General features: G+C 40.2%; 1 protein-coding gene across 1 annotated transcript; it reads right to left on the bottom strand.

The window, feature by feature from the left end:
- Nucleotides 1-26,943, bottom strand: slc16a2 (solute carrier family 16 member 2). The gene is made up of 7 exons (XM_055016586.1): nt 25,908-26,943; nt 14,111-14,255; nt 12,615-13,107; nt 10,550-10,693; nt 8,428-8,656; nt 5,310-5,576; nt 1-5,210 (listed from the first exon to the last, which is right to left on the bottom strand). The coding sequence occupies exons 1-6, from the start codon at nt 26,335-26,337 to the stop codon at nt 5,326-5,328; spliced, it is 1,692 nt and encodes a 563-aa protein (XP_054872561.1). The 5' UTR covers nt 26,338-26,943; the 3' UTR covers nt 1-5,210; nt 5,310-5,325.

The following is a 26,943-nucleotide window of genomic DNA, read 5'->3' as shown; positions in this document are numbered from 1 at the left end:
TGAGTTCTCATATTACATTTTATTGTTGGTTTAATAGAAAAAAAAACATGTGCCTCTTTTAATACAGATTTAAAATTACGAACAAAACACAAAAATTACATTAATCTTTCTAGCAGCATGAGTGAATTTCAGATGTTGCGATGTCACTGGCCTTGTTAGATCACTGAATAAGACAGAAATGGGTTTTCATATAAAAAGGTAGAGCTCGTGTGGGACAGAAGGACAGAAGCTGGCAGCTTTAAGAAGTAAAGTGACACAGTAGAGGTTTAACTGCAGCAGCCTTACTGGAGGTTAGAGAGAGAACATTTAGCAGAACATTTCAACATGTAAGACTGTGGGACGGCCTGCGCTGAGCGTTGCCGCATACAGAAACGCGAATGAGAATATATGACCGTCAAAACACTAAACAATAGAACATTTAGAACTGTGAAAACAGGACGTGCACAGTCAAGACAATGAGAAATATGCATGAAGATAGGGTTTCTAGAAAATACGGAGCATAGAAAAGTCAGAATATTATTCAGGTGTGAGCAAAAGCCATGAAAAATTAGAAATGACTTCTGCTGGCAAGAACACTGGGAAAGTATTCCTGCTGGAAATGATCCATGGCAGTCTATGAGGTGCTGACTTTTTGTAGCTCAGCTTCGTAACATACAGACCTTCCGCTATGCTGTTTCACATATTGGTAATGTGGTTTCAGGAAAAGCACACGAGTTAAACAGAGTTGAGCTGGTGGTGAGGTCAGAGGAGCAGAGAAATGGCACATTGCACGGTAGAAGAACAAGTCTTGGTGCTGCAACAGTTTCTATTGACTTGAAATCAGGCGGTTTTATCAGCCGAAGGAAAGCCGAATGAGAAAAAACTGAGATAACAGCTGTAAATTCAAGCAAATGCTGAATGAAATGAAACCAACGTTGAATAAAATATGACAAACTGACTGAACACTAAATGTAGAGTACTACGTTCAGTTGATCTGATCTGTTTTTCATGAATGTAACAACCAAGAAAACAGTGCCTTGTGATACCTTCGTCTTGTGTAACACAGAGTTTAAAATATGCCTCCAATGTGTCCCTCTGAAGCTATGACTTTCAAAGTCTCAGCCACAGGCAAGCAGCAGAAGAGAAAGAACAGCAATCGCAGGGGGAGAAATGTGACATTTTTTGGGAAACAGCTAGAAGTCCAACAACAGCTCCAAAACTTTCTAAATATATATATTAAAAAAAGTCTTTATAAACAAGAGAAACAAGTAGTAGTGTTATTAGTACATACATCCTTTAGGTAAAATACAAGGGGCTCTACTATACGTTTAGCTGTTCCTGAACTACTGAAGACTACAGCTTTGACTGCTACCGGAGAAAATGCAAACTTGGTGTCCAAGTAAACATTTGTCATTAAGAGTCTGACATGTTCAGACCTCAGAAAGTGAAGCGCTCACAGGAAGGAGACCATGAGCATAGTGACGCTGCATAGATGAAAAGACTTTGGCAAGCCAAACACTGGTAGAGCAGACACCATGCAACCATCCAGATGTACTGTATCATTCTTCATTCATTCAGCTCCTTCACTTTTACATTATCTCAACTCTGAACAGAAAGACCAACTCTCTTTCCAGTAGTATCACTAAAAACACCAACAATTAAAAAACAAAAACAAACAGTTTATGGTTAATTAAAAACCATTACAAATTATATTGATACATGTCAGTTTTCTCTATTTGAATCTACATTTAGGTTAATAAAAAAAAGCAACACTCAGCTGGTTCTGACCAGAAACTGAGCATCGCTGACTTAGATGGAATCAGCTAAAGAGGCAGTTAAAATAGAATTTATACTGAAACCAGCAAAAAGAAACACGAGTACAAAGTTACATTGAGACCTGAAAAATTTACTATACAAGCTTTGCTTTATTTTGTCTCAAATCTATAAACAAATTCCGTTCTGGTACACAGCTAAGCTACCGGCCATTAGTAAATGTAAGGCAGATTTGTTTTCAAATTGAGGTTACTGCTGTGATTCAAACATCTTGCCTTTAGTCCTTGTCTTTCAAAGAAAACAGCAATGGTAGTAACAAGGTGCCAACATAGTCAACATGAAAAGAAAAATCATATAAGTTCACAGTCAAGACACACAAAAAAAAAACAATCCTCTAAAATTCTGTTGAGACGGATACATTTTTGTGCATACACAAGCAGCCTTTCACAGCTGGTTATGAACCAAAAGGCTGAGGTCCACCAATATGACTACCAAAGGAAACACCCTCTGGAATAGTTTTCACTCATTCATTCATTCATTCATTTGGGACTTCAGCAACATAGGCCCCTAGTTTGATAGCATTAAGCTAGTGCAACTCACTAACATCTGTGTTTTCAGTGCAGCAGTAACAGAAATTTAAGTTAGTGTTGTACAGGAGTATATGAAATACTGCCTATTCATTTCTGTAGAAATGCTGTCTTTATACATTTGAGGATGCAGTTCACATAGTTAAAAATTACTTATTAAGGCTATGGGTTACTGTTTTAGCATGGGGTTCTGAGGTTTGTTTTTTTAGAAAGAGTCTCCTGTAACCTTTCATAACACAAAATTATAAAACCTGTAACTAATTTTACAGTTGGACAAAAGACACAGATTCTGTTAAATAAAGGACTTTTGTTAGCTTATATAGCTGGTATCAGGACTAGTCATGCAGCGCATACTTTTTAATTACCTCTACCTTTTTATATCTTGGTAGCAGCAGCTATAAATAGCATCAACAACTGTTTGCACTGCTAATTAAATGTAACACTACCTTCATCAAACTAGAGACCTACGTGTTTGCTTTCCAACATACATATATCATTGTATGGATCCACTCCCCTGCTTGTAGTCTTACGTCTCCTCTAACTTTAGTAAAGAATATTAGATATTTAAATCACTGCATTTCTTTGAACACAGACAGGGACAGTAGGCTGCTACAAAGAGACTCTATAGAATTTACAATTAGTAACTGTGGAGGAAGAGGTAACAGAGGGCTGGAATGATGAGGATGGAAAACAACTGAGCAAACGCATACAAAGGCAAAACAAGGAGGAAGAATAAAACTGATTGCGCACCGACTGTTTGGGTAAATGGAAGTTTGACATTTCCACAGTTTTGTGGTACCTAAACAGACACTAATTAGGTTGGAGGAAGCAAGGCTGATTGACAGACTGACATTTGGCAGCTTTGTGGCTCTGAGATTGCAACAAAAATAGACACCACACAGAACAGCAAAAATTATAATGTAATGAAGAATGTCAACGTATTCAGCTGGATTGCTGAGGATTGTTTGATTGCTGAGGTACAGGTGTATGTTTCCAATTCAGAACTGTTTGTCCTATCGCAATTACCCACAAAGAGCTACACTAAGCTGTGAGGTTTGTGTAGCTTTTAGGCTCCGAAGTGTTGTAGCACAGATACAGACAGAATAATAGCAGTGAAAGCAAAGAGGGCAACTGACAGGTAGGAATACCAGAGCATTTCCTTTTCCCAGTTTCCCTCTTTGCCATTCAGTTATGCATGTAACCACATAGTATATCTCAAACAGTTGATTATTGCAGCTAATTCACGCATGTTCATTAAAGTTCATTGTTCAGGACAACTTGTAATCGAAGAGTGCGGAGGTAAGTGGACCGAACATTCATGGAACATAACAGTAACAGCAAATTGCCCCCATGAGGGGACATCTCAACGAGGCTGTGATGTTTTCATTACTGCCAGAACAGTGAATGACGCCCTCATGATGAGACTAAACTAAAGCAGCAAATTAAGTGGATTATCTGTGTGGTGAGTCTGAAGAGGGCTGGGGCCATTTGGCAGGTTTAATCCCAGTAGTTCCCTCTCATCCACAGATTCAAATGTAGTAGTTTCATATGACATAACTGACGTTAGTATCAAAATGCAGATGCTCAGGTGCTACACGTACACTCTCACATACACGCACATTCAAACAGAGGAAACATTACACAATACAGATATGCCTTTTGTGAAGTTGACCAAAATCTATGCTGTCAACGGCCATCAAGCTCCTGTAACAACTGCATGATTCCCACTTAGACAACTACACGATGTCCACACAGTACAAAACTATTGTCAAAGCTGTAACAAACACAGTTTATGCGGATTTGTCTAGCACCCTGCTCAAATGTTTAAAGGCCGATACAATCTGTAGAGATCCGTGATTGAAAAAATAAAACATTAAGGCTCTACAGAGTCACGAGAAGACCTTGTATCAACTGTAGTGTTTAGTTTCATTAATTCAGGCAGCAGAAGCTCACCTTTCTTCTGAACTTTGACTGCATAAATTAACCTGCCACGTGCTTTAAAGTCACTGACCCAAACTGAAAATGGTTGTAAGATCTAACACGCTAGACTTGGTTGCATATGAATTAATGGAATCAACAGCTGCCACAATCACACATCTGTCTCTCATGCAGGCAGACTGGTAGAGAAAAGTCCTTTTGTTCAAGTTTTAGACCCTGGTTGTGAGTACAGAGAGCAGCCATGGTGTAAAACTTGTGTGCAGTTGAGTTGAGGTGATTGTGTCTGGTGGCTCATCTGTCAGAAAAAGTGTCAGTCGCCTCCTGTGACATTTACAACTGATACATGTGTTTCTCTTGTAGCTGTCACAGCAGAAAACACAGGCAGTAGAAAAGACGTGAATACAGCAAACCTGCAAATCAATCAAGATGAGACTGTGTTTCAGCTACACAAGCTAAACATAATGCATTGTGTTAAAAACCATAGAAGTGCAAGGTACTACACAAAGAAATGGTGAAATTCTCCCTTCTCTAGTTCTTATTTTTTATGCCTCTCCATCTTAACGATGTGTTTATATAGAATCTAATTAGCTTCAAAAGCTGTGAAATCAGAAACTACCACTTTTTTCAGTTAACACCATCGTCATTTCTTTCCTCTTGGAGGTGCGTGTTACTACAGAGTCCCAACCATTTTAATTGAGACTATGTTGTGCTTATCCTCCTCCATCGCTCAGTGCTGATGTGCCTTCTTGTCGTCCTCTCTCTTGCTTGTAGCCAGAGCGCCCTTTTTGACTTCACACGAAAAAAAGCAAACAGCCAACAGGGATCCGGGAAGGTAAGAGGTTAAAAGTCAGCCAACAGAAAGGCCAGAGTTGAGACTTCTGGTTAGGAGGAGGGAAATCTAAGCATGAGAAAAGGTGCTGGTGGGCTGAATCCCTGAAAAACGCAGGAAAACAAAATGAGGGAGAACATGTGTGATCGCATACCTCCTGCCTTAAATAGACAAGTCATGCTTGATGTGTGAGTGTGACTAACCTTTGTAAGTTGAGACTCAGATGTGTGTCTCTACGTCAGTATAGCCAGGCAGGATGTCTCCATTAGAGCAGCTCTTGGGCTCCTCGGCTGGTGGGGCAGTGGGCAACATGTGGGCAGTGGTGGACGTCTCCTCTGGTGATGCCTGGCCTCGCTGGAGCTTGCGGTGGATCAGGGGCACAAAGAACAGCACCACACCCCCCACCATAGGAGGCACCCCAGCCAGGGAGAAAGCCACCGTGTAGTTCCCAAAGTAACCATGTAAAAGACCTGAGTGGTGGAGGTAGGAAGGCATTATGAATGTCATCCTGTCCTTCATCAGGACTCCCACTACTTATATCAAGCATCATGCCGTCTGTCACTGATGGGATCAAGAGGAAAAGTCAAACATGAAGCATCCTGGCTGGAGAAAAGAGAAAAAGGGCTAAAAGGCCACAAATTTAAAGAGAAATACAGCTATTCCTTTTTCCCTGGAGAGTTGAATGAAAAAGAACAATCTGTGTGTCTGTGTGTTAAAAGCATGATGTTAGAGTTCTTGACAACCTGTGGCGCCAAAAAGAAAGTAAGCAGCCATGGTTCACATATACATACAGACAGGTGACAAATGAAAAAAAAGGAAACACCAGCAAATGTCTCAGTAAGTATAGAATTTCCATCATTTTCATACTAATCAAACCATTTAGTGGCCACTCATGATCTATGAAAGAGAGCAGTGTGATCCTGGAAAAGACCAGTTCCCTCGGGATAGAAATGTTTCATCACATGATAAATGATCACTCAGAACAACTGTGTTGTGATTTGGAGTGACTCTTTTCTCTATGTAGACAAGTAGACCCAAATCATCCCAGAAAAATGCCGCCCCCCCCCCACACACAGCATAACGGAACTGCTGGACACCTTGACTGAAGAGGTCAAGGGTTCAGGTTTTTTTTCCTTTAATTTGTCACCCATCTGTATGATAAATGAATCAGAGATGTTGCTAGAAGGCCTATTTTTGAACTTTGGAAAGACCCAGAAAAGCTGTTGTTAAGCCAACCACATTTTGGCTCCAGCTCTGTAGATTTATTTCCTTTTTCTATTTCACCTTTATTTAATCTGGAAAAGTCTCATTGGGAATGAATTACAAGTGCATCCTGGCCAAAATAGGCAGCAGCACGATTTAACAGATTACAGGCCCACATGCATACAACTGTTTAAATAAGGTTTGCATGAAGTTATATAAAGCATTACAGCATCATAAAACAGTCTTCTAACATCAGTAATCACACAGGGCCAATGCGAGTCAGTCATAAAATTTGTATCTGAACGCACACAAAAGTATGTGAGTGATGTCAGTTAAACACCCACAGAAAAAGAAAATAAGCATATATATTTTTAAAACATTGTGCTATAGTAGCAGCATATAACAGCAGCAGAAATCCTTGTTAATGCTCTCCTCGTCTGGTTTAATGTCTCTCTTTTCTGCAATGATGCAGAAGTGTACTTTAGTGTGTCTCAGTACACTGAAGTATCATTAGTACTGAACACAGCAAGCAGTTACTTTGGTTAATTACTGCATTACAGCCTGTTTAAAGGGGTCTTTTTAAAAAAAAAAAAAAAAGCTGTGTTCTCTTATAACCTACTGCTTTGATACTAATAAATTTTTAAATCAAGTAACTGAAATTATTTAGGTCATCTCCAGCAACACCTAGCACCATGCACTATAAACTGGAAGTAAACAAGGAGATTATACTATTGTGATACAGTATAGCACTTAAACGTCACCCTGTTCACAGTGGGTATGTTCATGTACTATATTTATCTACATGAGTTAAAGCTATACCTTCCAGTACAGTGACGACACAAGGTCAACAAGTTTAACAAGCTGAGCTTGTGACATGAGAGCGGGAGGAGGAGGAGGGGGCTGCACTTACAACGCTGCCTGTTATGTATGCGTTCTTGCCCAGGAACTGAACAGACTGTACAGAACAACATATGTTGATACAGTGATAACCTCATTCAGATTTTGAAGGGCTTGGCTCTCTTTGTTTGGGATGTAGAGTAAATGTATATTGTACAATAAGAATAAAGTCAAATAATTCAATACAATATGTAATGCAAATGTAGTATGTTATCTGTATAGTGCACATTGAAGCAGTTTGCATCATTTATGTTATGTTTTGTTTAACTACAGGAAATAAGGTTTGTATTTACACTGACACCATATGCCGCTTTACTGTTCTTGTAGTCTGAAAGCAGGTCAATGTGTGCTGCCTTGAAGAGTGCATTTACTTAGTCTTTTTGAGGACAAAGACAGACATCAAGAAGAGCTGAAGCAACATGAGAGGGCACAAGGTAATTACAATGTTCCTCTTCATGACAGTCTATATAGCCTAAATGTTTCCACTGCCTAACTACAATCCTCATTTTAGTAGAGCTCCAGAGTTAGTTTCAGTAAATCTATTCATCTAATAGTTTTCCCTCCAACATGGTATATTTCCATGGATATTCCTGACTGTCATTGGGTTCTAAAATGACATTTGGTTGTTTTGCAAAATGACTCTATTTTAAAGAAGCTGAGAAAGAGCATAAAATTTCATTTGAATAAATTATTCTTGATGTCAGAGCTCCAGTATGCTGGTTGAGGCAAAAGCGTTATATGTTTGGTTGTTAAAAGCACTCCAGGTATGCGTGAGAGCTTAAAGAGCTTGGCAAGAGGGCAAAAGGATGTCTGAGTTATCAAATTAGTGTTCTGCAAGAAGTGTTCTTATACAGTGTACACTTTTGTTATTAAAGAGCTACTGAAAAGAAGAGCAGACCTGTAGTATGCTGAGTGCTTATCCTGTATGTGCTTTCTTCCTGAACACAAATCCCTCGGGAAAGCCTGCAGCTGGCTACAAGCCCAAATGCCTTTAAATACAGTCCAGGCTGCTGTGCATTTATCCTACTCTCCCTTTCCCCCCCACATTTTTTCTACTTTTGTCCAGCTGTTTTTCTGTGCTTTTATCAAACAACTTGTTGTGTGTCATTACTTGCAACATCCTGAATTCACTGTAAGACCACTGCATATTCACTCTGTATTTAAAATAATGCAAAGTTTAAAAAGAAAAAGGACAACAACAAAAAAAAACACATTTCTCACCAGCGATGGGTGGGCCTGCTGTCATAGGGAGAGACATGAGGCCAAGAAGGTAACCTATAGCCTGCGAAGCCTGCATGGGCCCGACCAGTTCAAAAGCTATAGGAGCCATCATGGTGAGGAAGCACCCGTCACACAGCCCCAGGAACACACACACTGCCACCAGCCCCTCGAACACCGAACACTGAGGAATCATCATGGACATCAGGCCCAGCACCATGAAGGATGCCACCTGAAACAGACAGCAAGAATCACTTTACAAGCTTTCAGTGTCTTGATTGTCTTTATTAACTGTTAATCTTATTGACAAATAATCCCATGTTTGATCTTTTCAGTACAAAACGTAAGACATCAAAGAGAGAACATCCAGTTTTTTTATTGACTCATTTTCTGTCCTTGTTGCCTCCAGGCCTTTACTGTGAACATTTTGTCTTTTGTGCAAGTAAGTCTTCTGACTACACAGGCCAAAGTGCAGAAAATACTGATACTAAATTATTAAGAATGTTGGTATTTTTGTTAGATTGCATCAGTTAGTATGTTCCTTTGACTGTAAAATTTTGATTGAGTATGTTGGTTCAGCATGGACAGGGTTAGCTCAAGTGTTAAATTAGCCTGAGTTGGCAGGAAACTGGTGCCACCAATAATCTGAAGCTATGTGGGCATTAAAACTAAGTTAATTAATATAAGGCTAAGGAATTTATATAAATCTCCATAACACAATTTGTTCTATAAGCTAAGCATAGTATTCATCTAAGTGCTTTGTGCACTTGACAGCTACTGCAGAAGGTCACTAAAAGTCTTAACACTCACCTAGTGCTGTCATATTACACTATATTTTATTGCGTGACATTAATACCGTGAGCTGTGAAGGAGGATTCTATGTCCTCACAATGAGGTAGAAGGTGTTACTTTACAACTCTTTTCACAGTTACCACATTGTACAAAAAGCAACTCTTACAAATACAGGGAGTGCTTAACACTGGACAAAAAGAAAGAACAAGGCTTTCCATCTAAAAAAGACTTTTTCGTAACCAGAGAGCTTCTTTATTCTGACAGCAGGAGGCCATTGACCAGCACACTGTAAATACATTCTCTTTTTCAATGGAAAATGCTGCATTTCTATACAATCTAAATAAAGCTTTAGAAATGTATATTTTAAAGTTCTGCACAGACCAGCTCATTTTAAGCATGCATGTCACACAGTTTTATATTTAATGAATCTGTGACTCAGTGTCCCTTTGCTGAAGCTACATGCTTGACTAACAAGAGTGTGCTGGTTCTGAACACACAGCCAGTGGGTCATCTGTGTGTTTTCATTCAGCTGGAGCTGCAGATACACAGCAAGAAATGACAAACCCTGTTTGTGCTCATCTCTTGAACTGCTCTCACTGGCTGTGCATTACCTCCCATTAAACACTTCCTCAGAAGTGAATCATCCCTGCCATGTAATGCTTTAGGTAACAGGAAAGCTGCTTTTCGTTCTGGCTACAGTGTGTGTGTGTGCAAATTAGCATCTGAGTCATGTTTTTTCTGCAGTTATTAATGCCAATACTGCAAATGAATCTCCATAGTAATAGTACAGTAAGTAACATATTTAATTAAATTATACTGAACGAACATTGAGTCAGTGGATAAATATGTACACCAGGCAGGTGGGTAAAACGAAGGAAGTAAATTACGTACACAGTATCTGAAAAGGGCCTTCCCACATAAGAGTTAATAGTTAATTCAAGTTTGTTTTTTTTAATTTTCAGTTCAAGTTGATGTGCAGACTTTTAATTGGAAATATTAGCTCTGTTAACACATTGTGGTATTAGCCAACATAATAATATAATTATTCAGGAATGTATGCTGTAGTGTTTAAGAGCTCTTAGAAATAGTCTGAAATTAGAAATGAGGAAACAAAGACAACACTTAGAGCTAGCTGTTAGCATGTAAAGACAAAATGATACAAATAAATCATTACATTCATGTTAGTAAGAGGCTAAAATTGAGACTGTATGCTGCAATAAAGATCTAGCAAATGATCCATGCCCACAAACCGCTTTTCATTGTATGAGCTTTCACATAAACATTTAAGGGAAAATGAACTGCATTCATTTGACGTCTTCAGTTATTCCCTCACCTGCATGTAGATCTTCTTTAGACCGGGAATGAGGTCCCCAATCTTGCCAAAAGTGAGGCGTCCTACCCCAGACGAAGCTCCTATGCAAACCAGTAGCACCCATTCCTTTTCAGTCTCTTTGAACTGTTCCTCCACAAAGTTCATCTGAGAGACACAAAAAGACATTACTGTGTAAGATTTGATAATTTGTAAAGACGGATGATGTGATTGTGCTGCATGAGAAACTCAACAACTACAAATTATTGATAAGATGGCATGCAACCTGCTGTTGAACTTCTTTTTTACATTTATGTTTTGTGCTCCATGCTTAGAATTCAATGAATTCAACATTTGGTGGAGTGGTGGAGTTGGTCATCCATAACCTAAACTCAAGATCTTACTATTACAAAATATCTTCATCCACAGACCTTTGGAACAGCAGGACAGGAAGACCCAACGCATACAGGTCAGACCCTCCCACTCCCCTCAGCCATGACCCCTCAAATCAGATCCAAAACATGAAACCACCCTCTGAAGTCTTTCCTGAACATGCTGGTCCTTGTGAAATATTTGCTCTGCTTTGAAGGGCTCTACATTCATCAATGGCCATAGGATAGGCATGTTTAGGAATACAGAGGGGCCATACAGGAGAGGTTTCCTGAGGTGGTCGAGCCAATACAAAGGCCGGGGCTGTGTTTACATCTGGGCCCGGGCCTGAAACAACAGACCTGACAGAGGGAGGCCGGAGCTGGAACATCCGACATCTGGATAGAGGGAGATCAACTTCACAACTCAATGCGGCAGCTTTACACTTACTCATCCTCACTATCTCATACCAAAGTCGGTCAGAAGTCAAGCACAGATCTTGCAAACATCATTGAAATTTGGATTGTAAACATCACAGAAAGCTCAGTGATTTGATTTCTTCCTCCATTATTATGTAATTATAGTCCAATTGAAATCTCATGTAGTCGTCCCTTTTTGTAATCAAAAATGTGCTTATGCAATTTTCAATGTACTGAAGTGTGTTTTTAGGACTTAAAAGAAAGAAAACAAGTTCTTTGGGAAATATCAGAAATATTTCTTTTACTCTCAGCACCTGAAAGAGCATGTCTGGGTTGACTGACAGCAGCTATTAAGCTGAGCCCCGGCACAGGAATGAGAGACGAAGTAAATACACTTACACTGTCCAACACACAGAATAGTGAAGCTACTGCTATATACATATATGGTTTAATATAAATCTGATTGATACATGTAGATAAACAACCAACAGTGTTCTAGAAGGTCCGTGCCAAAATAGTGGGCCTAATCATGGAACAATAAAGATTAAATAGAAATGTCTCCCCTTTGGTTTCTGATTTCATTCTCAAAGGAAGACAGAGAACATTTGATTTCCAGAGCAGATATGTGTGCTGTGGTAGAAAACAAGTTGAGAAAAGCACACTTAATTCTGTCATCAGAAACCTGGCAGTTCATGAGCACACACAGCAATTATTCCCACAAATCCTATTATCACACTGAAAGGGGCAATCCAGATCTTCAGCCTCCATTGCTCATTTAGCCCGATGACATGCATTCCACTGGCTTCTGTCTGAAAGGCCCATAGAAAACGAATGGCATCAGACCACCCACAGTGCTACAGTGGAGCTCTGACAATAGTCTTCCTGACTCTCCACCATTCTTCATTTTCCAAATCAGTTGAGGGATATTATTTGAATAGCAAACCTCTATAAGTCTAATCTACATATAAACCTGTATTATCAGTAAAGAGGCCAGAATTCCTACATTTTCACTGTCATATACCAAAAATAAACAAACAATGCGGTACAGTAAGCGTTCCATATTAGGCAATGTTTCAGTGCAAAAATGGCATACTGTTAAGTACACAAAGCTTTATATAATTCTTCATGGTCACCTGTCAGCAATTAACAAAATAAAGCATAGCTAGATGTTTTCACAGAGTAGATACGCAAAAAAGACTGCAATTTTGAAAAACTATGAATACTTCTTGAAAATATCAGTCTCACTTAATTTAAGTCCAACACATAATCTGACTAGAAGCATACCCATGAGACGGTCTTACCAGATGGACATACGGTACAAAGTATCCTAATACAGCAGTGGCCACTCCAAACGCCCACACCCGGTATGTAACGATGTGAAACACACGCAGGTTGAAGTATTTCCTGACCCGGGCCATCGCCTTGCTCCACTTGCCCCCACCCTGAGCGGTGGCCTGGGTTTGGGATTCGGCAGGGCCAGGGCTCATTCCTGGTGGGCCCATGCCTCCCCCAGCAGGGAGCAGAGGTTTGAACGTTAATGCCAGCAGGGCCTGGACCAGCATGAAGAGGCTGAGGATCTGGAAGGTTCTGCTGAGGCCCAGAGGTTCCGCCACCTTCTTAAGTAAAACTGGCAGGCCCATGGAGAAGAGGCTGGCACCGGCCGTCACCACACCGTTGGCCAGGCCCAGGCGCTGGCGGAAGTAGTGGCCGAGGATGACCAACGAGGGCTGGAAGGCAAAGGAGCAGCCACATCCGAACAATATCCCATACGTGAAGTAGCGAAGGATCAAGGAGCTGCAATTAAAGAGAAAAAAAAAGACACAACATGGCAAGTAAGAAAAAGCCTCAAATAAATAGGAAGTAACACTGACAATTGCATATAACATTTATACAAACATCAGAAAAATATGAGACTGGCTTGTGGCTAAAACCAACAAATTGCTTGTTATTTTGTAGATTATTTTACATTTAAAGCTTAGATTGAGTTTAAGCAACTTCTTAATTGTTAAGTTAGTTGTTCAGTTATCTAGTTTAACTACCACACAAAACATGAATTAGGATGAAACATACAATGTCAAATAGTGCACTGCAGTATTCTGGTGGCCTGATTGATGGAGTCTGTGTCATTGAGACAGAATTAAGTATTGTCTAATGCTTACAGAGGAACATCGATTTTACATATCTGCAAAGTCTGTTTATAGATCTTTTGGAATATTACTTTATATTCCCAAAATGTTGGATTAAGTCATTGGTGACTCCATAGGGAGATGATTTACAGGGCTGTGGACTTACAGAGAAGTGAGCTTACTGGATTTCTGTGGAACACTCCTCATCTGTGTGCTGGGCAAGTGGTTCAAAGCAACATTAGCCACTACTAAATACCGGAATCTGAGGCTTCATTGCCAGCAGTCTAGTTTTAATATCACTAACGTAGGTGCCACATTTTTACCCACATAAGATGAATGTGTGGAATAAAGAATATCTCTGATTCTGCTGCACTGACTTCGGTCCTTTTATTGGCTGTCCACTGTAAGTTCACCAATGCTGAATGAGTGCAATGTGAAGTCAGTGGAGTTTTTTTTAAAGTGTTTTGCTGATCTTTTTTGAGTAATTTTCATATATCCATTTTGATATATCAATTATGAAAGATTATTAATACAGTATTCAAACACATCGAGTATGCTGGTTGGATTTTTCAGGGTCTGATTTTGCACATTGTATGACAGTAATCCTATTTTTTTTTAAATTAGCTGCAGTGTGACTTTTGCAAGTGATATCTCTAAGGAACATGTCTTACTTTGCAAATGATGTACTGAGCAACCCTATAAAAGCCAGTGTTGCGCCGCTGACAGCTGTCTTCCTACAGCCAAAGTGGTCGGTGAACATACTGACGATAGGTGAGCAGAAGAAGATCATGCCCATGGCCAAGGCCCCGACCCAGGCTGGAGAAGGAATTTAGAGGAGAGAGAATCAATCATCAGAAACATGTGGAAATCTTGTACGTTGTAAACATCACCAAATAAATAAAACACAAGCTTACAGCTTTTTGTACTCTGAGAAAACATTATGTAACATGAGATAATGTAGCATGAAATGCACTGTGTGCTGTAGATCAATTTAAAACAGACACACAGGATACATTATTGTGCATTACAGAAGAGAAGACATGGTTTCTCTTTTTTCTTTATGCCATAAAGCCCTCATCACACACCATGCAACTGGAGAATTTGCCTCAAAGCATCCTAATTATTACTTACTGCATTCAAACATATCTATCCATCATCTATACACTGCTTAATCCTCATTAGGGTTGTAGGGGGCTGGAGTCTATCCCAGCTGACTTAGGCTGAAGGCAGGGGACATCCTGGACAGGTCACCAGTCTATCGCAGGGTTCCATTTAGAGACAAACAACTCACATTCACACCTACAGACAATCTAGAATCACCAATTAACCTCGGCATGTTTTTGGATTTCTTCGACAGTCTACCAGCTGTTGGCACGTGTCACCTGTGATTTTAATGGAGGCCACAATCAAAGGTGAACATGTGCTTCATGTTGAATCAGGCGCTACGATTGACTTGTTGGCATTGCTTAACTCAGACGAAACCTTTGTATGCATTGTACTAGTCTCTCTCTCTTTGTGACTCTCCACCACCTGATGTGAACTGCTATTAATACGATTTGATGTAATTCTGTTTTTTATTGTGTCTTCTCTTACACCACGTAGGTCAGACACACTCCGTGAGATTTCTCATGTTGATTAGACAGATCAAAAACTGAATCAAAGTGGATAGTTCTGGCCTGTGGTGGGATATCCATGCAGTGTTAAACATAGCAAACCAGAATGCTCTAGCAGAGACAGTGCGTACCCTGTAGTGCAAACAAACACACATCTGGGTCCAGTCTCCAAGGGAGCAAAGGTAGCTTTAATGTCTACCATGCTGTCTGGGTTGTGGGTCACACACATCTAACAGCTCAATGGAAATGAGAGTAGAGAGACTGATAAACAGGTTGATGGACTGATTTGTCTACCTACACACACACACACACACTGAGTTAAAGGTGAAACATGAGCTCTACAGAACTGAACAAACAGTCATTGTTGTGGAGATTGAGCTAAACATTCTGTGCTGTACATGTATACATGTGCTTGTACATAAAGTGCACTACAAAGTCAAATTTTGAATTGTTTAAGGGTGGGACTGCATCCTAGTCTCCCTATAGTTTATTTACCCAAACAGAACAAGAGAGGGGAATTTCTGTTGTTTGATATTAATGTACTTCATGAACTCCCACCACTGTATAACTTTTCCGACCAAAAGTTTAACTTTGAGGTACAACACTCACAAAAAAACACTGAACTGGTCTTAGTAAAAGCATTTCCCGTCTCATATACGCCTTGATACCTACCTCAGGTCAATTTCACTGGATGTCATGGTATAATATCTAAATCCTGTTTTGTTACAATAGAAAAGGTTGTTCTACATACTTCTTCCAACAGAACTTGATAGAAACACTACACATGGAAATACATGCCAATAAGGAGGAAATCAGTGGCAAAGTTGCATGAGATCAGATTAACCTACTTCATAAGCCAAAGACAGTTTGGGTTCCCAATAAGCACCTTAGCATTACAACTGTACAGTATTGCATCACTGATCTTGAGAGTTACACTTCTTGAGCGCTGCTAAACTGCTAATCACTCAATTACCCCATGGCTATATTGGCATTCAGTTCAGTTGTAGGAACCTTCCAAAGATGTGGTCCATGAACCTAACTTTCAGCCTCAATTGAGGGTGTAAAGACAGTCAGAAATACATAACACATATCCTTAAATGTAATGGCATATGTGCATAACCTAAAAAGTCCATCACCAAAAAATGTACACAGCTCAAAACAGCTGACAGAATCAGGTCAGTATTAGTTGCAGTTCTCTGGTGCTTGGAATCTAAGAAATTAACTGCAACAGCCTTGAGAGCTTCTACCTTGTGTTGCTTTTGCTCACCCTGCTATTTCTCCAGCTTCTTATAGTCTTTGTTATTGATATTGTTCTTGCTGTAAATTCAATCTACCACCAGTAACTTGTCCACTACCATGTGATGAGTCCATTTGTCTGGAAAGACCACAGGGTCTTAACTCATTCTCAGTCTGTTACTGGGAAGTCTCCCATCTGGAAATGCACTGCTACACACAGTATGCATGCTGTTTCCTTCTGTGTCTTGCACATGGTTTAATGTTTAGTGTTCATCTGTGGAAGGCCCACAAAGCTGTAAAATGTTTTGCAGTCAATGTGGCTGACCTGTCCGGTATTATGATGCTTGAATGTTTATGGTGTGTTCTGCCAATAATGCTTATTTTTGACTTTAAAGTCCCCCTTTGGTTAATAACTAAACCTCGAAAAAAAATATTTCTGTGTATCAAAGTTTCATATTTAGAATGCTTCCATGTAAATAATCACATCATGCCTTAAAATGGCATAGACGTAACTGTTTAGACGTAACTCTGCACATTACTTCAGCTTCAGTGTGAAGATGTTAAGTCCTTAAGGAATTTTTATCACACCATCCTCCCCTCTCACTGCGACTCAAGCACACCAGCTCACCTATGATTCTGCTTTTTACACTGTAAAATTACTTTGTGCTACACAGTGACAAGTTGTAATGTTGTAATTCAGCCATAGAACTGAAAACTGATTCTCAGGAAGAATATAATACAGATAGACCCACACCACAAGTAAACATGATTGGTTCATTAGATTTGTTATGTACCAAACCCCGGAAGTCTTAAAATAAACCTGCACTTACAGTAATATTGCTGTGCTGTGGTTATGTGAAGTACATGTTGTGTGTTTCTTTGCAGAATTAGGAACACTATTCATTTCCATTACTGAGTAAAAAGCTCAGAATAAGAAGTGTCAGGCAACATGGCCAAACAGAAACAAAGAAAGCCAGAAGATTTCTTCAAAAGCTCTTAGGCAATACACTAATACCTGTTGTACTAATTTTAGTACCATTAACTTGACTAAACTTAAGTGGAGTAAACTACACACAAGGTCCAGTGTTCAATCGGATAATGAAAATCCATGTTCCAGTGCTTCACGATGGCCCTTCTACTCTGGACAACCTCACCACCAAACCCCCAGCTCCCCTTGGCCTGACACAAGCAAAGGTCTGTGAATAGACTGTGTGCAGTGTACTCATTAGAGAGGATTAGTCTAAACACTTCTAAACCGAAGGAAAAGAACATTGTAAAGGAGAGTGAAGCAAAATGAGAAGATGTGTGTGTGTGTGTGTGTGTGTGTGTGTGTGTGTGTGTGTGTGTGTGTGTGTGTGTGTGTGTGTGTGTGTGTGTGTGTGTGTGTGTGTGTGTGTGTGTGTGTGTGTGTGTGGTATTGGTGAGGGGTCTTAACAAGCTTCCCTCTCTTCACATGATAGATGCAGTCTGACAGCAAGACAGAGACTGTATAGGACCCATCTGTATACTGGAGTAACACACATGCTGTGGAAGGGAAAGGCTGTTTTATTTTTAAAGAAGTGGTCTTATTTAATGCAGAAAGAATTTCACTCAAGCCTCAAGTTCAGCTTGCAGTAGACAGCAACAGCATGTAAACAGGCATACAGGATAGCCGCATGCTTTGTGAATCTGTGTTGTTTGGTTTATAGAACTATGTTTACTTTTGTAACATATGTCAAGTTGTCTGCTGACACAGTGCCAGTCACAAACGGTATCTCAAAGGAATTTACTTTGACTGATCTAAGTCAGGTATGGCTACACAGCTGTCCTCCTTGACTTTAGTATCTTCATAAGCATCCTACATACTCAAAAACTGAATTATTCAGGTCCTCTGACCCCTTTCAGACTAAGCTGAAATTTAGACCAGTGTTTAAATGAGTTCAATAGTGCAGTTGAAAAATGAATTGCAAAGCATGTTAAACTTGCTTGTGAGCAGCTGTGGAGCAATAAGAAAGGAATATTTTGTTATCTTACCCTGGCACTCCACTACATTGCATTTGAAACACAACAATGAGATTAAAGTGTCAACTTTATACTTTAATCTGTGTGTCAATTTTAAGATCAGATGACCAATTATATTTAGTTATAGTGCTTTATACCACTTAGTTTTAATGGACAGAAAGTTAAGTAGGAAGTCTTCTCAAAGCAACAGTACACTCTGTGAATTGCCCAGAACAACAAAAACATCGTTCCTGGAAAAACATGTTGCTACTGGCATAGTTGTTAGTGCTATACGTAGCACCAGCAATGTCGTATTCATCTCCAATATATAAGGTGGTAGCAGAAACCTCCTGCTTAGGGAGAGGCCGCTGTAGGGCATAATAAACTCACTTGACTTCATTCTATCTGTTCCATTTCAAAGCCAGTGTGCCAAACAATCAAAAAAAAACATCATGATGCAAATGTTTTCTGACAGCACTGTTCGTGGCTAATGCAGACAAAGGGGAAATATTCCTTCAGCTAAACAATGCAGTGTACTGTGTTTAAAATTGTCCTGGGTATTCACTGTAAAAGAAACAATGGCCATACATGTTTTTGTACTATTAGTGGAAACGAGGAGGACTACCAAGAACATGGACTTGATATGGAAGTCCATTCCCTCAAGGCCACATGAAATGCCATTACCAGGTGCTCTGGCCACACAACATGCAGCCATATGACGTACGTTGTTTTTTTAACTGAAAAAACAGATACCCTATTTCCTCAAACAGTGACCTTACCTTACATCGACTGCAGATGGTAAAAGACCTTTATTCGGAGCAGGCCTGTATTAGAAGTAGGTTTTCATTTCTAATTCTCAATGTCTGACAAAAACAACTGGTCATATTTTGTTACAAAATGTATTTTCCCTGTAAAAGTCATTGCAAATTCAACACAAATTCAAAGCTTCCACTAACCGCTTGAGCTCAAAAGCCCGCTAGTGCTTTTGTGTACCAGAACTCTTCATTTCTCAGCAGGGCTTTCGCTGTGAAACATTTACAGACATACCAAGCAACAACAGCCAGGATTAAACTATGACAACTGAGACACAATTAACACCAGTACACCCACTATGACAAGAACACCTTAGATGAGTAATCCAGAGCAACATGAAAAAAGCATGATTACATGGTTGGGTTTACAAAATTAAAGCAACAGAATTGTACATAATGCTGGCTTGTACATTATATGACAGCCACAAGGAATTTGTCCACCACGTCCCACCAACATCGTTACTGTCTAAATTGTTGGTCGACCATCAAAAATATTGCTAGTTTCCCCTAAGAAACTCTATGTTCCATCATCTCACTCACAAGAAAGAAGTTAAAGTGTCCCTTGCACATATGAAGAGGTAGTTGCAAGGATGATACTCCATGGAGCAGATAGTGCAAGAAAAAGATTGCACCTCAATGAGGGTGGCATTTGGGACTGGCAAGAACCTCAGATACATACCTCTCAATAAGATTACCATTGGGTCCTGACAAATCTAAGACCATTACTGTTTTCCTTGCTTTCACATAGCTGTAACACTGTATCTGCATTCATAACCAGGGCAGAAGGAAAGCATACTTGGAATGCTGATGGCATGGCAACAGAGGACTTCATGGTTCTGTTCAAGGCTCCAAAAAGTATTTCAGAGGAGATATTTTTACTGTGGGGAGCCCTTCACAATTCTCCTCTAGGATTGCACCAGCAGCCAACTTGTTGTTCACAAAGAAAGGAAGAGGAATGGAGCAAATCCAATCAACTACAGTTGCACTTGTGCAGTACGTCAAAGGTGCAGTAGACCAACGAGGACACTGATGGGGACAAGTACTTGAATAAGCGCCAACTATTTCATCTCTAGCTGGCTGGGTTGAATACACCCAAGTGACTAGAGAGCATTGTGTGGTTGACTTTTTCTCAAGCAAGGCAGTCCGTCTTTGAACTCTAAACTTGTGGCTCCATAAAAAACTCATTAAAGTGTACATCTCTGTTGGAGGGGTTGGGAGAAATCTATTTTTTTCAAATAAATCTTTCTGTTTGACTAGTCCAACTTCCCAGATACTGTGACTTCCTTCTCACAGCTCTCTGAACTCACCACTATTATCTGAACAGTTTATGATGCTTCATATGGTGTAATTGTAATATCTGACCATCAAAACATGTGGGCAGACATCACCTTTTCTGTGTTATCATGCTGGTTATGTGATCCACTGGCACAGAAATTAGAAAACTTGCTATCACTCACACAAAATGGAATACACTTTTCCACTTAGTCTAACTGCATGAACATGGCTATAAAAGGACCTGTGGGCAGTAGAGATTTCTCAGTTTTGGTCCTACAGGCTGTGCCTGCATCATGGCTCTACATGGAGAAGAAAGAACTGCCAGAGACAAAATCTGATTGTGAGATTCCACAAAAATGGAAAACATATAGGAAGAATGATGACCCACTGAAAATCAGTGAAAACACAGCAGCAGCAGTAATCGAGGGGTATAGAATGAGTCATAGTACCACTAATCACAGCCGCAGGGACTGTCCTAAAATGACACCACAGACAGTGCAATGCTTTCACAATCTACCTCTGAAAAGCAGACTGGCAAGTGCTGCAGACTGGGGACAGGGGTTATCAATTGAAACTTGAGCTTCTGTGACAGCTCAGACAGTGTGAGGCACATTGCTCAATGTGTATCTCTATGGACAGCATCCAAGAAAAACCCCTTTCATGCTCTTTAGCACTAAACTACATGATTAGACTTTGCTAAAATACATTGAAAAAGAAGTCTAATGAATATTGGGTGTACGTTCTTTGGTCAGATGGCACAAAGATGAATTTGTTTATTGTGCATTTTTGCAATGAATGTGGTCAAGACGACCACAGTGAAGGCATAGTCCTAAAAGTGGAGCATGGCGGTAAAAGTGCAGAAGGTGCTAAGGAAATGGCATTATAGATTACAACATGACTGCCTGTGGGCATGCAAAAATCTGGACAGACAAGATGCTTTACAGTCTGCAGGAGCTTGGTAGAAGAGGAATACTTTAGCATGGTAAAGATCCAGAACACACTGCCAAAATCACACAAGAGTTTTTAAAGATAAAAAAAAAAGTGAAAACTGAACAAGTGTACTGCCTGATTTGAATCCAGCAGAACACCTTCAAGGTATTATAAAAAAGAAAGGTAGAGCAGCACAACCTCTGTAGCAAAGAGCAACTAAAGAAAAATTGTCTGAATAATAGCAGAGCATCTCTTTACAAATTTGGTATATTCCACACTAAGGCAGATTGAATCTGTCACTAAAAATAAAATTTGACATCCAGAGTATTGAAAGGAATAAAATATGTGAATCCCAGTAATGAAAGGGGCACTGACTTTTGTCACGATGAGTTCCCACTGTGGAGTCTCTATTGCTAATATGATAAATTGAAACTGTTACTTTTTTATTTTAAATAAGCACAAATAACCTGTTCTAATTAGAAGTAATGCAAGAATTATGGGGAGGTGACACAATTTTGGATCTTATAGCGCGTACATTACATTGCAAAAAGGTGGAGTTACTTCAGTTGCAGACTGTATGTGCCTGTTTATGAGGCTGTGGAGTTTTAAGAGACTCTGATCCAATCTGAACCCATTTCCCTGCCCTCTGGAATGCCAAAAATGCCACAGTACACCCTGATCTGCCAAACTGGGAATTACAGCTGCCCTGGAGATCCTGGCGAAATCTGGGGCAGCAGAGCCTCGGTACACAGAGCTGGACCAGTGCTTGTAACAGGAGAGACACCTGTTTGAATCCAGCATATAGTATTGATTTTACAGTTTATAATTTTAAAAAAAAAAGTGTTGTTGAGAAATCTCAGGCAATGAGAGTTGACCACACAATATGATGAATATACTTTGTTTCACTGTTGTTGTTTTTTTGGAAGGCCTTGGGGTTTCACACAGTTTCTTCCATCAATGAATGTGTACCATGGTACACTGTGTTTTTATTAACTGCTAGTTCTGTAAATATATTAATAGCATGAGTTTCAGTCAACTGTTAGTATCCCATTATTTTCTAGATGTTGTGTTAAAGGCTTTCCCACTCTGACAAGAATTCAAGTACTGTCATTAAACCCTTTGTTGCCTTCAGGTAAAAAACACTGGCTAAATATCAGCAGCTCCAATGCAAAAACAAGTTCAAAAGTTACATTTCACCCTACTACTAATGATGGCCAAGCCAAATAAAACAGAACAAGGTCACATCAAGGCAACAGTGGTGTGAGCAAACACACAACTCGATATTCGGAACAGATTTAGCAATTGTGGATTCTAGAATACATCCAGTCTCTTGTATTTTCTTACATCTTACCACTGTCCTGCAGTCACTATTCGCTATTCTGAACTATATACAATTTAGGGTGTCAGTGTAAAAGCATAGAACATAGGTGCTTGTTATCTTTCCATTTTTCCATTTCTGTTGTGGAAAGCTTGTGTACTAAATGCAAGACCAAGCCGATGAGCTTGGTTGTGGTATGTGCAGGTCTTTTCTGCAGTGTGTTTTCAACATTTAATGGTAAAATTTCTTAATGCGTAGAGGTGTTAGAGAGAAAAAAAGGTTTCTTTACTGACGGAGCTGCGCTTCTAATGGATCAGTCCTGCAAACCCTTGCCTCAGTATCTTAGAACATGGCATAAAAAAAAAAAAAAACTAAAAAGAACTAAATTAAGATTTAAGTTGATATTGTTCAAGAACTTCTATAGCTCTACATTTAGGCACAAGCAGGACACTATGTGCTTCAACTGGCTTCTGATTTTTGGCTTATTTCCATATTCTTGATGCTCTATTTCACACTAGCGATGTATAGATGGAAATCATTTCAGGCATCAATGAAAAATTAATTCGTCACTCACTCAGTCCCTTTCTTCCTCCCCTTTACACACATTTCTTGTCTTGCAAACTCTGTTGCAGCCGACAGCGCTGCGTTTTGAATTTCACTCTTGCATTTGGCGCTCCCTTGTTCAACCACACATCACCTCACGAGGGGCTCGCTCCCCACTGACTATAAAAGCAGCAGTTTTTTGTTTTTCATTCTCAAAGAATGTTGTGCTGGATACGTGCACTCGCTCCACACCTTGACATCTCAACATCTGTGCATGTGAGGCCACAACAGGAATGAAAGCACTGATGGTGACACGCTTTAATCATTGAGCAAAACAACACCATCTGTGACTCATAACCCACTCACCTTTCCTTCATTACCCTTTTTTACTTTAAAAAAAAAAAAACAAAAAAACAGGCTATCCAGATCCCCCACCTTGATACTTCTAGGGTGTTTTAAAAATCTCGTGTTTATCCCTCCAGGCATCATAAATATCCATCATTAATGAGCTCAGCAGGACCAGGTGATGATCTTTCAAGGCTCCCTGTATGATCCTCTAAATTATTGCTAATGAAGCAAGTTTGACATGTTTTAAAATGCCCTACATGTGTGAATTTAACTGTTACTGACTACACCATTTCAGACTGGACAGTTCAAAAGGAGTCTTTACAAGTCCAGCTATTATAGTAAAGCTGTTTCCCCTTGTTTTCTTCTATTGTGGAGAGGAAAAGGTCAGGACTAAGCCTGCTCACTTAATCCTTTCATATATGAGTAAAACGTAGAATTAAATTCAAGAAACCATTGGAGATTAAATGTAAAGGAAGCCAAAAAAAGGGGGAGAAACAGAACGGAGACAGCTCGAGGACAATTGCCTTCTGTTGCATGCAACATATAAAGAATATCTCTGGTCTCAGATGACTCTGGAAACGCACCTACCAGTTATACTGTATCTGTTTTCAGGCCCAACAAGTTCATGATTCTCAGGCAACCTGAATGCAATGTGATGCCTCCAGACACAGTCATTTCCTCGAAATGACAAGGTGCAAGATGCAGTTAACCAGATTAACTTGCATTTACATAAACAAATATGTAAATAAGACATTTCATGTCTCAGCCTTTCATTTATTTCCCTCCTACCATAATGGTCTCCACACTGACCATAATAAAGGGTTAAATGTTTTTCAGGGAACAGTCTTAGAACCATAATCCCTGCCCACATACTGGCTTTAACCTTTACTGGTGATTGAGAAACTGGACAGGAATTTAAGAAAAATATCCACTCCCTTTGTTACATGATGCCGCCTGCTCAAAACACTCATTTCCACAGCAATCTGGACTGATCTGTAATCTGTAGTCAGCTTCCATAATTTCAGAATAGCAGAGGAGTAAGAGAAAGAAGAGAAGGAGTAATCCAGTGCCACCCCCCCCCAAAAAAAAATCTATATTTACTGTCAGTAGTTGTTAACAGGATGCCTGTTGTAATATGTAACTATGTAACACCATATAAGGACAAACTTCAGAGCTTCTCCGTTGATAATAAATTGAATGTGGACTTTGCGTAATAATAAAATTACAGATTGTGAACTTTTGAAACAGTTTATAACATGAGTCAAGGGTTCATACTGTCTTTGCTATGGGGTTTTAAAACCTTTTTTAGAGACAAATTTGTCTGCAAAAACAAAACTGAACTGTTGCATTCCTCCAAAGTAAAATAAGTGATTTCTACATTTAGACAGATTTTCTATACATCAAAGTTAAGATTAAAGCATTCAGTGATTGAAGAGAAATAATCTGATGACTTTTTGTTGAAGGTTTATGATATGTAACGCGAAACCGGATGCTTTTAGTTCAAGCACATGGGAAAATACTTGTGTTACGGTAGTCATGTACTTCACAATTATTGGTCCACAGAAGCTTTATTGTGATACATTTAATACCAATTTCTGGAATGTCACAAGGTCTTTTAGCATTGATTATATACCACAATATATGAGGCAGAAATATCTCACTTTGGAATCCAGCATAAGATTTTGGTCACATGCTGCATCCCTCTGTCAGTCTTTCCTGTATTTTAACGGGAAAAAGCAATATTTTACTTCATGCGGAACACTGAGGGTGTGCAAAAAACATCAGATTAAACTGTTTATAGTGTTACCCTTTTTAGGTACAGTATGCTCATTATAACATAAAACCTTCGAGGGGCAGACTTTATCAAAAGCCCTTTCAAAACAAATTGAATGAGGTTCGCTGTTGGCTGGTTAGCAGAGTTAGAATGTATTGCGTGTTCATGAATAGATTTTTTTAAAGTACTGTGAAGGTGAGTGGCTGTTACTCATTGAAAACAATGAAGGTGACATCCAAACTATGTGACTCTCACAAGGGCTAAGGAGCAATTTCAGGACCCAAAAGTAAATAAAAATAACATTCCTACTTTAAATATATTGGTGAGTCACGGGTGTTATATAATACTATGTTTACAGTGCAATCTTGAGTGCAAAAAATCACACTTAATTAAAAGCTACTTCTGCATGAGAGTGACACATATATAGCAGCCAACACATCACAAACTACAAATAAGTTGGTGTTACATGAAAATGTAATCTGTATTGCTTTGCTGATGTTCTCTCAAGTGACAGCATGACTATTTACTTGTTCATTTTGCACCTTTTAATATTTCATATCCATGCATCCTGCACAAACTCCACTTGTGCACCAGCTGATGTGTGTTTCATCTCAGCTCACCTGAGCAGATGGTACTCACCCACTTTGAACTGAGACGTCTGGTCCTCCGGGTCTGTGTGCTCCTTCACCAGCATCAAATGCAGGATGCCGAAAGAGTTCTGGATACCGAAGATCGAGCCATTGCACCAGGTTGCAGCGAACACCACAAGCCAGCCGAAGCCTCCTTCGGGCGGGACGAATCCGCCTCCGTGGCCGTGCCTCTCTACCTGGACCCCCGGCTCGGGTTCACAAGCCGGCGAAGGGGACGGCTTGCACCCGGCTTCGATCAGCTGCACGTCGCTGTCCTCCTTCACGATCTTAACCTCGCTGCCCGCCGCCTGGTCCTCTCTGCTGGCGTCTGGCTCTGGGGGAGCGTTTGTGTGCTCCATCTGAGGATCTGCAGCCGGTTGCTCCGTCTGGGAAACTCCGCTGGACGGCTGTGCTGGATTGTCTAGCCCGTTGATCCCCATGCTGTCTGGTCTGGAGGAGAGGTTACTGTGGGCTCTCGGCGTACATGCATGAGATATAGGTCACTGACATAAGAGCACCGATTTGAATACCAGATTTGATTGGCTATCTGTCAAACGTGCAAGACGGTCCTTTAGAGGCAGACAAGCCTCCTGCTCGTAGCCGAAGTGTGAGCCTCAACTTCAGCCCGACAGGCGGACGTTGGGCAGCATGTGTGACTCTGGTCGGAGTTCTCGGGAATTAGCAAGCACCGCCTTTTGTTCCTTACAACATGAGGCTGCGTTTCGAGGAACTGCCTATACACACTAACCCCATACAGCTACTACTTCTGCCGTCTCCTCTGCTCGCTGCCAAATGCGGATCATCAACCTGTGAACGCGTCCGCTCCGCCTCGACACCGTGTCGTCCTGACACGCAGCCCGAACACGGCGCGGAACATCTCCCGGTGTTACAAGAAACGATGAAGAAGCGCTCCTCCTCTTCTGTGTGACATATTTACACGGTGGAGATGTAATGTCGGTAGGCCTGAGTGGGTTCCGTGGGCAGTCTCGGCTCCTAACTGTCAACAAAGCTCCAGCCGTCATTCAGCAGCCCGCCCCCGCCTCCTT

This window comes from Amphiprion ocellaris, chromosome 13 (assembly GCF_022539595.1).
Source record: "Amphiprion ocellaris isolate individual 3 ecotype Okinawa chromosome 13, ASM2253959v1, whole genome shotgun sequence".
Classification (NCBI taxonomy): domain Eukaryota; kingdom Metazoa; phylum Chordata; class Actinopteri; family Pomacentridae; genus Amphiprion; species Amphiprion ocellaris.
The sequence above is the reverse complement of the archived record's forward strand: the minus strand, read 5'-3'. Positions and strand labels throughout refer to the sequence as shown.